We start from the raw sequence: 16,060 nt of genomic DNA on the forward strand, positions 1-16,060 counted from the left end.
TGGTCCCTCACTTTATGTCTTTTCCTCCACCAGCTTCCATTTTGCAGGGATGCTGCGGGATGGGATGTCCTCAGTGCACAGTTATCCCGGTCATCCATGTCCCAACAGCCAGGAAGGAGCGTGAACAAGCCTCAAAGGTTCAGGACAGCGTTACGTGCCCATGATGGGTTTTGTCCCACTTGAGGAACATGACTTAAATCTGTAAAGGGGGAGGAGGTCGGACAGCCACCTGTGGGAAAAGCCTGTCCCACGTTCCCAGCGTGTGGGAGCCGGCTTTCAGTATAACGTGCTGGATGCACTTTGAGGGGCTGCTGCTTTTGCCAGAGCTTCTCTATTTTTAGAGAGTTTTTTATGTCAAACTTCCCATCAGCTGATGAGCCAATGTCATCCCAAGAACAGAGCTACGGTTGCCCTGGCCCTGGCAGCGTGTGTCTGCGCGTCTGGGTGTGCACAAAAGCATCTCCTTACGCACGCTGCCTTTGAACGGAGGAGAAGTTCCCCGCTGTGCTGCCGAGCTGTTTGAGACACGAGCTTTTATTCCAGTCCAAAGGGCCAGAACGGGCTGATCTGGCCCGTGACTGCATGCAGGTCCTTTTTGTCCATGTGCGTATGTTAGTTTGAAAGGGGAGTGATATATAGGATATTCAGACTTATCCTTGAGCATTATATCTGTTGTAAAGATTTAATAACTTAGGGGGGACTACCCCTAACCAGCATTAGACCAGCGGCCCTCGCCCCAAGCTTGCCACATCATGTTTTGCTGCTTGGCTCAAGTCCTGCCCTTGGTTGGACCATAAAAGATGGTGATAAGGGGTGGGCAGGTCCCCAGGGTGGCTGGGGTGACAGCAGCACACCAACCCTCGCTGCTGGGGACCCTTGTCTAGCTGTAGTGGGCTGAAGCTCACCCAAAGGGCTGTGTCAGTAGAAATCCCCATCTGGCACCTCGCTTGCGACAGTTTTGGGCTGCAGAAGGGGAGGTGAGGCTGCACATACCAGCATCACCCCCAGGCCGAGTCCCCAGGTCCAGCCACACTTTAGTCCAGTCTAAATACAGGCTGCCGCTCAAACTGGCAGCTCTGCCTCTCCCCTCCAGCCTCTCATCCCTGGCACTGGCCGGGGAACAGTGCTTGTGCTTGAGCAGTAATTCAGGGATGCTGCTGCCTCCATCCCCTGGGTAAAGGTCTGACCAACGGAGGATGCGCTGAAGTTCAGTCATCGGCTGGTCCCACTGCATCTGTCCCCGTTTGTGCCTCAGGGAGACAAGGGGTGAACATTAATCTGATCATTCAACTCATTTGTTGCTGTGACTTCATGAAAGGTTTGGGCCAAACTCAGGTTTGAGTCTGATTTTCTGCAAAAAGAGTTTCTGCATCTGGAGGACGCTTGGGCCACGGGGTCCCTCAGCAGCCAGGTGCTCTGCGAAGGGGTCGGGATCCTGGCCCAGGATATGTGAATGCCAAAGATGTTTGCAGGATTTTGGGTCCCAGGGATGCTGTTCCCTGCAGCTTGGTACCCTGGAGGCAGCGTAGTGACCACATGGGTGCAGCATGGTGCAACCTGACACAGACCATTCCTGTGGGTGCTGAGCCTGCCTGTTGCAGCCCTCCAGGCTTTGATGGGGGCAAAAGGTGCTGGGCAGGTGCCCTGTGCATTTTGAGGGCAGCAGGAGGGATCTGATCTCTGTCCCCTCTCCTGTAGGTCACCACTGCGTGTTTGAAGAGCTGTGATGCCAAACAGAGACACGTTCCCTCATCAGCAGTGACCATCTGATCCAGCCTTGGGAAGAACAGCCCACCATCACCAGACTCTTCCTCAGCATGCCTGGGCAGCCCAAATATCCCCTGGACCCTCCCTGTGCTGCTGCCAGCTTGGGCTCCCCATTGGGATGAGTCCTCAAGGGTCGCTTTGTCCCCTTCTGAACACCCCTACGGCTGACTGATGCTGCAGCCTCTCCGAAAGGCATCAGAGAGGTGACACAAGGGACTCTGGCAGTGACAAGCAGCCGAGCAGGGAGATTGAAGACTGTGAGGGCCTTGTTGGTGCCAAGGACGTCCTTCCACCCCTGCTGGAGTGATGCCAGCTTCTGCTTAGCACCCAAGAAGGGATGGGGGATCCCCTCCACCTTCACCACCCCATTGCCCCCAACAGTGCTGGCTCCCCCGACCCGCAGGAGCCCATAGTGATGTGATTGGGGCCCTGCGGCTCAGCAGCACCCACCACCTGCCCCACCAGGCACCTTCAGGACCCCCGCCCACCTGTCACACTCCGCCATGATGTGCGAGGTGATGCCCACCATCAGCGAGGGGGACCCTCTGGGTCCCCCACAGGGCTCCGAGGCAGATGCCGACTTCGAGCAGCTGATGGTGAACATGTTGGATGAGAGGGACAAGCTGCTGGACAACCTGCGGGAGACCCGCGAGACGCTCTCTGTCACCCAGAGCCGCTTGCAGGAGACCCTACGGGAGCGTGACCAGCTCCAGAGGCAACTCAACTCGGCACTCCCACAGGTAAGGATCTGGCCCTGGGATGAGCAGGAGCCTATATTGAGGCATATAAGGGCGACTGGCCGCTTGGATGTGTTTTTTAGCTCATGCCTTTAGGAAGATTGACCTGGTGTGATAGTGGTGATGCTGCCAGGTGTGTTGCACGTCATGCCAATAGTAAACCCTGTAGGTTCTCCCAGGCTGAGCCACAGCCAGCTTGGACATCTCCCCTTCTCCTCTGTACCCCTTGTTGGTCTGTGAGTTCATGCGGGGAGGTGTGGGACTGCAATCCCTCCTGTTGCACAGGGGAATGAGTATGGAGGAGGGGCAAAACCTTCTCGAGGACACCCCAGGGTGACAGCAAGGCAGACACGGAGCCTGTGCTGGGCCTTTGGGGACAGCCCGTTAGGGAACAGTGCCTGGGGAGCAGACGGCACATTTCAGGTAGCAAATCTGGCTCGCTGCCTCCAGCCAGCTCCTTGAGATGTCAGGAAGTCCTTGGTTTCATGATCCCACACTGGCATTTCCAGCGTTCCCAAATGGGAACATTAATCACATTACATCCCACTGGTGGAGGGAAGGCCCCACTCCCTGCCCCTTCCCGCACCAGCATGGCTCCTTTCCATCAGCCCCCTTGCCCGGTGGGATGATAGGACTTTCTTTGTCTTGAACTTGGTCCTGAGAGGGGACACTGAAGTCAGAGCTGGGTGCAAAGTGGGGATTGGGACATTGCAATGTGCTCATTTGTTCCCTGCACTGGAGCAGATGGGCAGTGGGCAAGGAGGCTGCCAGACGTCTGTGCTCAGTGAGCAGCACAGGGCAGGAGGAAATCAGGGCTTGCCGTGGGTCAACTGGGGTTTCTGGTGTTGCTCTGCTCCTCCACCTGCAGGACCCACTCCAGGTACTCCAGAGACCTGGACTTGAGCTTGGCCTCCACAAAGATGCTCAGGTCAGAAGAGGATGAGGTGGATCAGCGTCGCAAGGCTGTGCAGGGTGGATCCAAGTTGCCCACCTTCCCCGCAGGGTCTTGTGGGGTGGCACACAGTGTCCCAAGGCCCAGACTTGGGGGAAGCAGGAATTGGGAGGCTTTTTCACAGCTCCATTGCGGATGTGATATGGGGAGGAGCCCCACAGCCAGGGGAAGCAGGAGGCTTCAACCATTTATATCCATTCTGACTGTGCTGGTGCTGGAGACCTCAGATCCTCCTTGCTTGAATGCTGGGGTTTGGAGCACCCTAGGGAGATGGGAAATGACTAATGGATCAAAACTGGTGATACAAGCCAGGACAGAGCTTGGGCTGGTGGCTGGCCAACTCTCGGCATCCCTCCTCCGCTCTGGATGGGGGAAAGCAGCTCGGGAGGAAAGCAGCCCATCCCTCCATGCACAGAGCTGGGCTGGTCCTGGCTCTACCTAGGTTGCTGAAAGCAAAAAACCCAACAGTGCTTCCCCAGGAGCTCTGGGGGTCCCCACTGATGAGTTGCTCACTGTCCTAAGATGTGCTGAGATGTACCCAAGTGTTGTGTGCAGTCAGGGCCACCACCATGTCCCATGTGTCAGGGGCTCACGTCCCCTCTCCTCCTGGATCCCCTGCCAGTGCACACCAAAGAGAGCAAGCCAGGTCACCCTGAGCCCACACTGCCCGCCCCGCCACAGCCGCCTCGGATTAAGGGACCGCACGGATTTAGTCTCCACTCCTGCTCCAATAAAAAGTCGTCGGTGCCTCGGCACGGGCAGCATGCAGACGGAGCAAACTGGGTCAGTGCAAAGGGACTCGGTGGCAGTGCTGCACCCACGAGCTCGCTGGGTGCCCTGCTCCAGCCGGGGCTGCCTCCGGCTCCCTGCACCGTGGTGAGGGATGTAATTAGGACGGGTGGCAGATGGGGAATTTCCCTGAGCTCCCGCTGCCTCCCGTTTCTCTGCCTGTCCCTACGTGGGCAGGGGGGCTCTGCGCCCGGGCACAATGGCCCCCAGTGCCCACTGTGCTGCTCACCCTTGGGGCTGCACTGGCTGCCCTCGTGGGAGTTGAGGGCTCAGCATGAACGTGGGGAGCAAACCCAAAGGCGCTCACCTGCCCAATGGGATTAATCCCAGCATGTGCATGTACCAGGTAAGCAGGACGCGACGGGTCTCTTCCCCAGGGCACTGCGTGGGGGCATTCCAGGGGTCTGTCCCATCCTCTTCCTCCTTCTTTGTGAGCCCTTTTGCCCAGGAGCTTACTGCAATGTGTCAGATGCCCCTGGGGCAGGATTCAAGCTGGATTGCTTGAATAAACCCTGTTTTATGGGGCAGGGTTAGGCACCCAGGCTTGTGGCTGGCCACCCATGAGACTAACAGCCCTTCCTCAGTGTCACAAAAGAGCCACGCTCTGGCTGTGAGGAGGACGTGCTGCCTGGGGAGGTTGGGGTGGATGGTGGCAGGGGGACGTGGCACTCTGCATCCTTTCAGGGTGCTGTGGCAGCTGGATGCTGCCGCCGTGTTGGCACCGGATCCAGAGTGCTGGCAGAGCTGTCAATGGGGCAGGCAGGGAATGCGTGTCTGGTGCAAACCCATGCATGGGGCAGGCAGGGGATGTGCTTGTCTATGGAAAAGGGCTTGCAGGGATGCTCCCTGTAGCTCCCATTCCCCCTTGCCCATGTGGGGTTTTGTTGCCACATGGCCAAGCTGTCCCCCCACTAATCCATGGGGATATCCCTCAGCCCCTAAAAGGCAGAATTCCAGGACGATTTCCTGGGGAGACTAAGCTGTCTTAATGCTTCCTACATGATTTATTTATTCATGTGGGAGCGCTGAACGCTACTTAATCAGACTGAAAGCTCTCGGCTCCAATCCCTCTGCCCTCCCCGCTTGTGCAGGGGACATGTGGCCGAGGACCAAGGGGTCTGGGGTCTGAGTGCTCTCAGCAGCCCCCCGGGGCTCTGCTGTGGTTGCCAGCTCCCTCCTGCCTGGCCACTCAGCTCGGTTTCTCCTCTGCTCTCTGGGTGTAGGTACCACGCAAGGATGCAACAAGTGGGGCTCCAGGTGTATCCGGATGTGTTCTGGTGCAGGGCCCTGTGTGGGATGACACTCCTCTGTCCTGACAGGGCTTGGGAGTTTGACAGGAGTCCCTGTCCCCAGCTGTGTCAGGGGGAAAACAGGCTCCCAGATTTCACAGGGACTGCTGTGCTGAGGGCTACTGATGGCTGCCAAAACCTCCTGCAGTTCTTCCTTCTGGGCCCTGCTCTGCTGTGCCTTTGCTGCCTCTTAGGGCTGCCTGGGGAGCTGAGAACTGGGCTTTTTGGGGTGGGCAGACTCCCTAAGACTCCTTGAGCTCCCTGGAGGTCCCCCAGGAGCTGGAGGGGGTCCTGGCATCAAACAATTACCCCAGATTCCTCCCATTTAACTTAAAAATATATCTAGAGATAACACTTGCAAAAAGCAGCATGAAAATAGAAACTTCTTACCCACTGGGTAAGACCTTTGAAGTGCCTCAAGATTTTGGGGAAGGATGGAGGGATCTGGCGGCTCAGTGTTAAACCATAGGAGCTGGTTTTGCTCCCACAAGACCAGGGCACCGAGGTGCTGGATTCCTACTTGCTCAGCTGCACAGTGCTGCTCCCTGAGCAATCCTGGGTGGAAATACACATTGTGACTGCATGTTGAGAAGGGAGGACACCAATTCCCCATGGATGGTCCCCGCAGAGTCACAGTGCTGTAGCCAAGAGATCCAGAATGTGCCACTGCACTGCCTGGTGCGGAGGGTGGGTGATGGTCAAAGCCCTGGGTTTACCCAGCAAGATTTAGTCTCTGTAATCCCATGCTACACACTGCTGCGGTTGTGTTTATCCCCTTGACTGTGACTTAGAGCTTTCTTGTAATTCTTCACTGCTCCTGGGACAGCAAGGAGAAACCGGGGTGATGACTCTGCCAACTCCCAGCATGGACAGACAGACAGATGGGGCTCCATCCTTCGCATGCTGAGTCAGCAGTGCTGATTTCCCAGCGTGGGCGTCCTTCCCACAGCACCCTCCATCGCACGCCTGGCCCGTCAGGAGCAATCACTCCAATTAGGGGCTTTAAAATGCCATTAATCCCACAGCTGGAGCCAGTTTGTTACCAAGGCTTGGGTGCATTGGAGCAGCAGCCACGCTCCTGCTGCAAACAGGGGAATTTTGCTTGCTTTGGTGCAATCTCACTGCATCCTTGTCTGTGCTGCAGGCAGCACAGGGAAAGGCAGAAGACGGTTCTGGGCTGAGGGCTTTTTCATGCTACAAGCCTTCTCTCTCTGAGCTTCCTAAACCTCTCCTTGCTTTCCCAGTCGTCTCCGTGTAGCTGGTTTCTGGCCTCCCTCCAGCTCTTCCCTGTTGATGCAGCTAAGGGGGAAGACCCCAAACCCTGAACATGCCTGGTGCTGACCAAAGATCTGAGCCCTCAGCCACAGCGCCCTGTTTCAATACCTTGTGTGGTGCTGCGGGTCTCCCTCTCTGCTCCGATGGTGAAAATAGTATCCGTCCACCCTGTCCCTCCTGCCCCAGGGCTTGGGGCTGAGCCCAGCCAGTCATGCTTTGGGTGGTTTGGTTTGAACCCAAATTAGCCACTTCCTGGGCTGCTGGGCTTCCCACAGGGCTCCCGAGGACTCCCAGGGCTGTGTCTTATCATCTGTCCTTTGATCAAAGATCAGGCACCTCTCCTTCACTTTCTAATCCATTTATCAGTGTCCCTGCTTAGTTTGAGAGCTTATCAGAGCCAGGGACAGGTACCTCTGCATCTTCTGGAATACTCCTGGCCATGGCCAGGACAGAGGAAAATCACCCAGATCCCCTTTTTTGCCACTTTGCTGGGAGTTAGGGCAATGGCATATCTGCGGATGGGGGTGAAAGCTGCACTCCACGGTGTGACACTGCAGCCAGGAGCTGGGGACAGCTTGTCCTCATGGTTCCCAAACTCATCTGGTGCCCGGCAGTGGCCCAGAAGCAAAGTGACAATGCTAGGGCAGACGTCTGGCATAGCCGGGGCTGATGGATGTAACTACAGGAGGGTGCTGAAGTGATTTATTCCTATTTTTTTTTATTCCCGAGGCAATAAAATCAGGCTTGCAAGTGCCCCCTGTCCTGTGTACTCAGCTAGCCCTTACAGCTGTCCCATCCCCCTGCAGGGGTGTTGCTATTTTTGGTGGTAAATGCTCCTTTTTGCAAACTTTCCCCAAGCAAGGACAGTTATCATGGTCTCTTTTATTTGCCCTGGGATGCTCCAGGCCTGACAGCCTTGCTGGGGCACACAGCACAGGATCGAGCCAGCCATTCCTGGCAGGGTGGAGGGCTCAGAGAGGAGCACCCCGATGGGATAGGCTTGGGCAGGAGCTTTGTGCTGCGCCCAGAAGGGGAGCTACTACCACGCTTTGACCCGCTAACCGTGAATTGCATCGGGCTGACTGGGGTGGGGGCTGCCTGCCTCTCTCCAGCGGATTTTCTCTCTCTTTTAATCTCCTTGCCTTTCGGGATGAAAGCCTGATTGCTGGCGCAATCTGTACAGCTTGGCCAGCCCGTGCGGGCTATGCAAGCAACGGGGGGTGAGGAGGGCTGAGCACTGGCAATCACTGTCCCCAGCGTGGCATTCCTCTTCCCTTGCTGCCTCCGATGCCTTATCCCATCCATCCCACGCTGCACGTAGTCCTGTTCACCCCAGTGGGGAGAGCATCCATCCATGTCCGCAGCCCTGGTTTCCCCTGCCAGCCATGGGGCAGAGCAAGAGGTTTCCACCCTTTGCAGATCTGGTGAGCTTTGGATTCACAGTGTCCCTGCCCTGGTGCTGGGAGAGAGTCCACTGCCAATGTGTCACCTGCCGCTATATCTTGGGCTGCTGAAAGACGTTCCTGGGGCCATCACGGCTGCAAGGATGCTTTTGCTGAGCTCCTTAAGCCTTTCTGCCTGTCTCTTGGTGTATTGAGGGACTGGGGGAGTGACATATCTCTAAATCTGAAGCATCCAGTGGTGCACAGGCACCAAATCTGGCACCTCTCGCTGCCACTCTCACACCCTTTCTGCTCACTGGCGTTCCCAGCCCTGATATAATCCGCAGGGATGCTCACGAGCTGCTCGCTCTTGCGCGCAGCGCTTGCATAACCCAGCGGTGCGCACGCACATGCATGTGCCACTGGGCTGTGCCGAGCCATAATCCCCACTGGCTGGGAGAGCACGGCTCCGGCAAAGGCTTGGCTGGCACAGCGGTCTCCTGGGGGGACTGGCTCAGCAGTGGGGTTCACCGTGCTTTGGGGGTCTGTGAGATGGTCTGAGAGCAAACATGGGATGGTGCCTGGGCATGGCAGAGGGTGGTGATGGAGGTTTGGGGTGCTGTGACTGATTGGGGAGAAAACTGTTGGGGACAGGGATGACCCCAAGCCTGAAGTGGTCCCTGGGCAAGCGATGGGACAGGAGTGGGTCTGGAAAGGAGCCGAAGGACTCAGGCCCTGGGGTGATGCTGGAGTAAGGATGTCTGATGGCAGCAGCCCTGAGGCGTGGTGATGGGCAGAAAAGCAGCTATTTATAGGGACAATGACTGACTTCGGCCGCTGTGGTTGCTCTTTCCCTTCCTCCACATTGTGGCATGTTTGGGTCCTGTCCCACTGTGGGGTCTCAGCATCACCAGTGACACCACCATCCCCACCAACCCCAGGCTGAGAGCCACACCAGTGCGAGCAGTTTGGGGAGGAAAGGGAGAGGGAAAATCTAGCTGGGACAAACAGAGATTAAAAAGCTCTTGATTTCTTGGAGGGATGTGAGCTGTTGCAAAAGGTTTCACTTTGAGCTGAGCAGAGCATTTGATTCAACCTAAGCCTCAATGTTTTGCTTCAGTTTGAAGGGGTTTTATTTGTTTAACTTGAAAATTAAAGTGAAAGAGAATTTCATGCTGTAAAACGGCTCTCAGCCCCCAGTCGAAATTTGGTTTGTTAATGCTCAATCAAATCCTTCTCAGCTTCTTCTAAAACCCTTTTCCTTTTTAAGTTCTTCTCAACAACACTGTGAAACTGGTGTAAATTCATGAAGCATTTCAGCATTTGCATTTTTCACCCAAAAAAATCCCAGCTGCAAAATGTCGCTTAGTCCTGGCACTGCTTGGAGACTGAAAGAGCAACTGGGAGCAATGGAAGAGTGTGCCTGGGCTAACCCAGGTGCTTGGTTTTCATTTTTTAAGGGAAAATGAACTCTCCTGCATCCTAGGAACTTCAGAGCGAGTTTCCTTTCGCCTCGGACACAGTCACAAGTGCGATTGTTCTGTTTCCAAAGGATGTGCTGACTTTGCAGCTCTACTTTGGCATCGCTCTGTGCACGGCTCTTCTTCTCTGCTGGCTGTCACCTCCCTGGAGGGAGCGGTGGCTGGAGCGAGAACTGGTGGCATCTGCCACATCTCCTGCTGTGCCCCATCTCTCTCAGCTGGGATTCGGGGCTTGGGGTTGTGCCGTAAGAAGCCCGATGGGGCCCCACTGGGCTGGGGCAGATCTTGCTCTTTTCTTTGGAAGGAGATTTTGGGTGATGCCAGGTCCTGAGGCCGTGGTGGAGACTGGCTTGGGGCCAGGGGACCCATCCTGGCCGGCTGCGGCTTTGTGGTGAGTTTTAGCCTGATGGGATGCTCCAGGGTGGGTGCTCTGCTGGGTGGCATCAAGGGCACAGTGGGGATGAGAACATATTAGTGGCCTTGACTGGGTTGCTTTAAATGCCATCGAGTGCCTCTGGAGCTGTAGAGCAGTTTCTTGTGTCTCTGGACAGCAAACCAGTTGGATAAATTTTGGCATGCTGTGTTCTCCCTTGTCCAAAGCACTTAAGGAAGCCAGGAACAGATCACCTCCCAGCCTGGCTGTGGTTCTCCACTGATTTCTCAGTGTTCCCCTTGGTGTCACCGTCTCTCACTGGTTGGGTTCGAATGGGAAGTGCTCTGCACTGGAGGTCCCAGGAGTGGGGCCGTGATGCTGGGCCCATCTCCATACTGCTCTCCCTGCTCATGGCCGTGCCCTGATTTCTACAGGAGTTTGCAACGCTGACACGGGAGCTCAGTGCGTGCCGGGAGCAGCTCCTGGAGAGAGAAGAGGAGATCTCAGAGCTGAAAGCCGAGCGCAATAACACCCGGGTAAGCATATAAAACCTGCTGTCTGGCTTTCAGTCCTCAGAAATGTGGGACACCGCAGGCTGCTGGGCCGATATCGGCATTGACAGCCCCCGGGGTGGTGAGAGCCTCACGCTTGCCCTCTTGCAGCTCTTGCTGGAGCACCTGGAGTGCCTGGTGTCAAGGCATGAGCGGTCCCTGAGGATGACCGTGGTCAAGCGTCAGGCCCAGTCGCCGTCCGGGGTTTCCAGTGAGGTCGAGGTGCTCAAGGCGCTCAAGTCACTCTTTGAGCATCACAAGGCGCTAGATGAAAAGGTGAGACAGGCTGCTGGGACCTCTCCCAGCTCGCTCCGTGAACGTCCCCTGCTCAGAGCTAACCTCCCAACCCTCTCCCTCCCTTGTTGTTAAGCTGGGTGGTGACATGAGGTCCCTCAGGAGGAAGGTCTTGGATATCCAAAAGCTACAGCACCCTCATTTTAGGAGGTGGTGGGGCTGCTGCATGAATGCTTTGGGTTTGAGGCTGTCTAGGATGGGGAACTTGCTTCCCCAGGTCACTCACGTGGTGGTGGTGAGTGCTGGCATTTAGCACCCTGGTTCAGTCTTTGCATTACAACTCTTGTTCCTCCTGATTCATTTGCCTCAAGCATCTCCTTCCTCTGCTAAAAGATGTCTTCAAGCTGTCCTGGCCATAGGTCTCCAAGAGTGAGCTTGGCCCAGGCTGTTCCTCTCCAACATGCTTTCGCTCTCCCAGGCAATGGGCTGGAGCATCCCTGAGGCTGTGCCCTGGATATTAATCCACCAGAGCCTGGCTATCAGCCTGAAAGAAAGGGGCGGGAGGTTGCCTAGATCCTGGGCACCACCATCACGGATGAATAATGGTCTTTCCTGTTGTCTTACATGACTGCAGGTCAGGGAACGCTTGCGAGCAGCCTTAGAGCGAGTGGCAACCTTGGAGGAGCAGCTTGTGGATGCCCATCGGCAGGTAAGAGGTATTTGGGGAGCCTCCCCTGGGCTCTTGCTGGGGTGCCTGCTGGGCTGGGACTGCTCTGTGTTACATTTGTGAATTTGTGTTGAATTTGCTGGAATACCACCCTCAAATGGTCATGCAGATCAGAGAAATGGTGTTTTGGTATTTTTAATGTAAGGCTTTTATTCTAAAATTGCTGTTTACATGAAGAATTGCCTGTAATTAAGGAAATCTTGTAAATATTCTGAAAACTTTTGTCTCTCAGGCAAGGTTGTGTCTTTTTGCTGTTTGGTGTTTATTTCACTGACAAAAGCAACCTGGACTTGAATCATTTCAGGGGGCTGAGAGTGACTTGCGATTTTCCCTGCCTCAGCAAAGACCCAAACCTCACTGCTCCAAGCACCTCATCTTGCATCCCCCATCTCCTTCCTTGCTGGGGCCCTGGCATGGGAACTTCACTGTCCCCAATATCTAGCCCTTTTCATCTCGGAGAGATATTAACCCTGTTTTCCTTCCTGAAGTTTGTGCCTAGCCGCTACTGCCAAAGGAAAGAGCCATCCGTATAGCCTCTGCCTGGCCAAATTTTGCTCCTTTTCCAGTTCCCAGGATGTCTCTCATAGTACTTCCCCAGACTCAGCAGGGAGGAATTGCCTGGCCTTTGCTCACCTTGCAGGGACCTTTCCCCATCCTCCCCCAGCAGAGCAGGGTGAGATATGTCAGTGTTTATCCCCTGTTCCTACTGGCTACGTCTGCACTGACTTTGGAGTCTGTCTGGCTGTAAACTAGAGAAATGAGTTGGGAGTGAGTCCTGGGATGCAGGGCTCAGGTCCTGAGGGCTCACCAGGACAACCTTACTGCTGGGGTCAGGTTCCTTGCAGGCCTGTAGCAAACACCATTTTGTCCATGCAAGATGGACAGGCTTTATCCTTCATCAGTGCTGAGCCTTCACAGCACCTCTGCCTTCCCTCTTTTCTTCACCCTACCCCTCCAGTTCCTCCCCAGCCATAGGCAATAGCTGAATATGACGGTGGTTGCAGACCTGTGTGCACCACGGCTGGCCTCACCTGTGGCCAGACCAGCTGGTTTCATCTGCTTCTTCTCATTAATTAAGCCCTGTTGTCATGCAGGTGGCGGCTCTGCAGCAAGGCACCACGCGGGAGGCCCCGGCGGGTGAGCGGGATGAGAGGGAGCCCAAGGAGCCAGCACAGAAGCTTCCCTGGAAGGTGAGAGCCCCAGAAACCCCTGCTCTGAACATGCTCACTGAGGCTATCGTTTCTCCAACCCCCTTGTTGCTGGCTTCAGGGTGGTGAAAACTTTTTTCCCTCTCCCCTGGGTCCAGCCCGCTGGGAAATGCCCTTCCTCGTGGATACAGGCCATTTCTGAGAGGAGGGGAATTTGTGCTCACGCTCAGATGCTCCTAGGGGCTCTGATTTCCAGAGATGCTCTGGGAAGCCCTCAGCCATCCATATTCCATCGTGCCTGTGAGAAGCCACATCCCTGGCTAGCGGAGACTGTTGACAGAGGGTCCCAGAGCCCCACGTCCCCACTCCCCACCACCTCACTGGGTCCCTGCAGGGCCATGTTCCCCCATTGCGTAGCTGCAGGCAATGCCAGCCCATGCTTTGGGGCAGCCCAGCATCTGCCTCCCTCTCTGCTGCCTTGCAGCGGCTCTCCAATGGCTCCGTCCACCCGGACGATGAGGCAGGGCGGGTGGTGGAGCTGCAGGAGCTCCTGGAGAAGCAGAATTTCGAAGTGGTCCAGGCCAAGGAGCGCATCTCTGCGTTGGCTGCCAGCGTCACCGAGCTGGAGGAGGATCTGGGCACCGCCAGAAAGGATCTGATCAAATCGGAGGAGATGAGCAGCAAGTACCAGAGGGACCTCCGAGAGGTTAGATGCTGCCCTCCTGCACTGCCAAGCCTGTTGCAGTTGCAGAGACATTCACAGCAGCTTCTGTTCTGGGTTGGGAAGGGATTGTAGCTCCTGTTGTATGCAGGGTAAAGACCTGTGTTCCCCAAAAGAGGCCACTGCCTTTGGGAGATTGTTCCCCCAGCAGGACTTCCCTGAGGTTATAAGCAGACACTGAGATATCCAGGTGTGCTGCAGACCTGGGGCAATGAGCTGTGTCCATGCTAGAAGGTTCTTCTGTGATTGCTTGACTCTCTATATCACTCTCCCACTCTGCTGTCCCTCATCCCCATGTGAAGCAGGGTTCTCATTGCATGCTTGGACTTGGGGTGTCCCAGGCTCACAGGAGCTGGGTGGCCCAGTTATTCCCAAATTGGTGGTCACAGATCAAGATGTGATAGCCCCATCACTTCCCCAGGCCCTGGCTCAGAAAGAGGACATGGAGGAGAGGATCACCACACTGGAGAAACGCTACCTGGCAGCCCAGCGAGAAGCCACCTCCATCCATGACCTCAATGACAAGTTGGAAAGCGAGTTGGCCAACAAGGAGTCCCTGCACCGCCAGGTACCAAAACTGGACCCAAAGACTCCCACCACCACCCCAGGGACTTGGGAGGGAGAAGTGGGTACTGGGGATGGGACAAGCGGGCAAGCCTTGGTGCTGGGCACCCATCCTGCCCTGTCCCGCAGTGCGAGGAGAAAGCCCGGCACCTGCAGGAGCTGCTGGAGCTGGCGGAGCAGAAGCTGCAGCAGACGATGCGGAAGGCGGAGACGCTGCCTGAGGTGGAAGCGGAGCTGGCCCAGCGCATTGCTGCACTCACCAAGGCAAGTGTGATGGGTGATCAGGGACCAGAGCCAGAAGGGACTGCAAGAACCAGAGGAAGAGGCAGGTCTGACCACCCCCTGCAGCGATGGAACCCCTGGCAGGCCCAAGGCACCTGCTCTCATTCCCAGCCTCTGAGTTTTGCTATCCTCTGCCTCCCCCATGGCTGCAGGGACAATGCACTGTTTTTAAAGCTCTCGACAAGTCCTGAATGCGTGGGGTTTGCTCCCTTCCCTCAGCTCCTTTCTGCAAGGCAGAGATGGTCCTGTCGGTGTGGATGGCCTTTGGCTTGTGCTGGGACCACTCTGGGATGAGGAGGAAGAGGAAGGACCCAGGCTGGATCTGGGAGAGTGCAGGCCTGGAGGGAAGTGTGAATATGGCCAGTCCTGCCCTTCCCAGGTGCTGGAACGGGTGCCTAGTTGCTCACAGAGCACTTCCATCTCCCATCACGTTGCTAGCAGGGCTGTCCTGGGCTCACAGCACACCGTGAACCGTGGCAGGGGTGCAGGCAGTGGGAGAGAACATCACATCCCAGGGAAGGATGTGGGTGCAGGGATGGAGGGAGGGATGCAAGAGGGCCCACGTGGTTTTGGGGAGCGTCATCCGAGAGGGCTGCTCTGCTTTTCCCAGGCAGAAGAGAGGCACGGGAGCATCGAGGAGCACCTCCGGCAGCTAGAGAGTCAGCTAGAGGAGAAGAACCAGGAGCTGGCCAGGGTAAGTGCTACTCAGCCTGGACCGGAGAGTCCTTGTGGGTCCTTGCCTCCAGGTTGCCTTGGTGGCTGGGTACCCGGGCATGCCACAAAGGTCTGTCTTGCTGGTGTCTCTGAAGCAGAATGGGGAGAGGAGCCTCATCCCCATCCAGGATCTCTTAAACTAGAGCCACACAAGAGCTATGACACTCTCTGCTGTGGTTTCCCCCTCTCCCAGGCATCCAACTCTTGCTGTTAGCTGGCCACATCCACTGCTCTCCCAGCATCACCTCCTGGAGCAGCGGGGATCCCAAATGCAGGAGCAGCTCTTCCCCCAAGCCTGGATCAGCAGCAGGGCAAGATGGATGGGCACTGGGAGCAAAGGGTGCTGCCCCTCAGAAAGCCAGAGAGGCCGAGCTGATGTGTCATGGGCTGCACAATCCCTGCCATGCTCCTTAGCCCGTGGCTGGGCTGTCCACACAGGAGGCTGTGATGCCCCTTTCCTGGGTTGCCCAGGTGGAGTGTGTGCCCCTGGAGAAACCCAGGGTTGTTTTGGGCTAGGGCAGAGACTTGGAGAGACCTTTGCAAATCCAGAGGATCAGCACACATTGGGGTCTGGGCTGTGCCCCCATTGTGGCTGTACCTGGCAGGTGCACAGGTCAAACTTTTTCTTGAGGGTCAGGCTGGCAGGATCTCTTGGGATCCTGTCCTCTCTCCTGTTCATCCTTGGCTGGGAAATGGCAGAGACCAGCAGAGCCCCAGTGGAGGATCCAATCTGTGCTGGAAGGGCTGCATTTGTCCACAAAAGCTGGGCCTGGTAGATCAGCTCTGACACCACCAGGAAGCATGGGATGGCAGGAGGGCACTGAGCCCCTCATGGCAGGAGGAGCTGATGGTCTGATGTGGCTGGTCACTCTTTGCCATTGCAGGCCCGCCAGCGGGAGAAGATGAACGAGGAGCACAACAAGCGTCTCTCGGACACTGTGGACCGTCTGCTGAGCGAGTCCAATGAGCGACTGCAGCTGCACCTCAAGGAGAGGATGGCGGCCTTGGAGGAGAAGGTAGTGGCTGGGGGGCAGGGGGTCTTCTGGGGGGCTGGTTGGGGGGTGGAGGGGTCCG

General features: G+C 56.4%; 1 protein-coding gene across 9 annotated transcripts in view; it reads left to right on the forward strand.

Annotated features, from left to right (window-relative positions):
* Window positions 1-16,060, forward strand: part of PPFIA4 (PTPRF interacting protein alpha 4) — a 59,034-nt gene that overhangs the window by 25,358 nt on the left and 17,616 nt on the right. For 8 of the 9 annotated variants that reach the window (XM_074850599.1, XM_074850598.1, XM_074850602.1 and 5 more), the window contains exons 2-11: window positions 1,699-2,507; window positions 10,480-10,581; window positions 10,708-10,872; window positions 11,465-11,539; window positions 12,652-12,747; window positions 13,190-13,411; window positions 13,848-13,994; window positions 14,120-14,258; window positions 14,887-14,966; window positions 15,871-16,002. In XM_074850599.1, the coding sequence (XP_074706700.1) occupies window positions 2,271-2,507; window positions 10,480-10,581; window positions 10,708-10,872; window positions 11,465-11,539; window positions 12,652-12,747; window positions 13,190-13,411; window positions 13,848-13,994; window positions 14,120-14,258; window positions 14,887-14,966; window positions 15,871-16,002 (1,395 nt within the window). In that variant the 5' untranslated portion in view covers window positions 1,699-2,270. Of the gene's footprint in view, window positions 1-1,698; window positions 2,508-3,816; window positions 4,592-10,479; window positions 10,582-10,707; window positions 10,873-11,464; window positions 11,540-12,651; window positions 12,748-13,189; window positions 13,412-13,847; window positions 13,995-14,119; window positions 14,259-14,886; window positions 14,967-15,870; window positions 16,003-16,060 lie in introns of those variants that run through there. The other variant, XM_074850606.1, reaches the window with a different exon arrangement.

Source organism: Strix aluco, chromosome 25 (assembly GCF_031877795.1).
Source record: "Strix aluco isolate bStrAlu1 chromosome 25, bStrAlu1.hap1, whole genome shotgun sequence".
Taxonomy (NCBI): domain Eukaryota; kingdom Metazoa; phylum Chordata; class Aves; order Strigiformes; family Strigidae; genus Strix; species Strix aluco.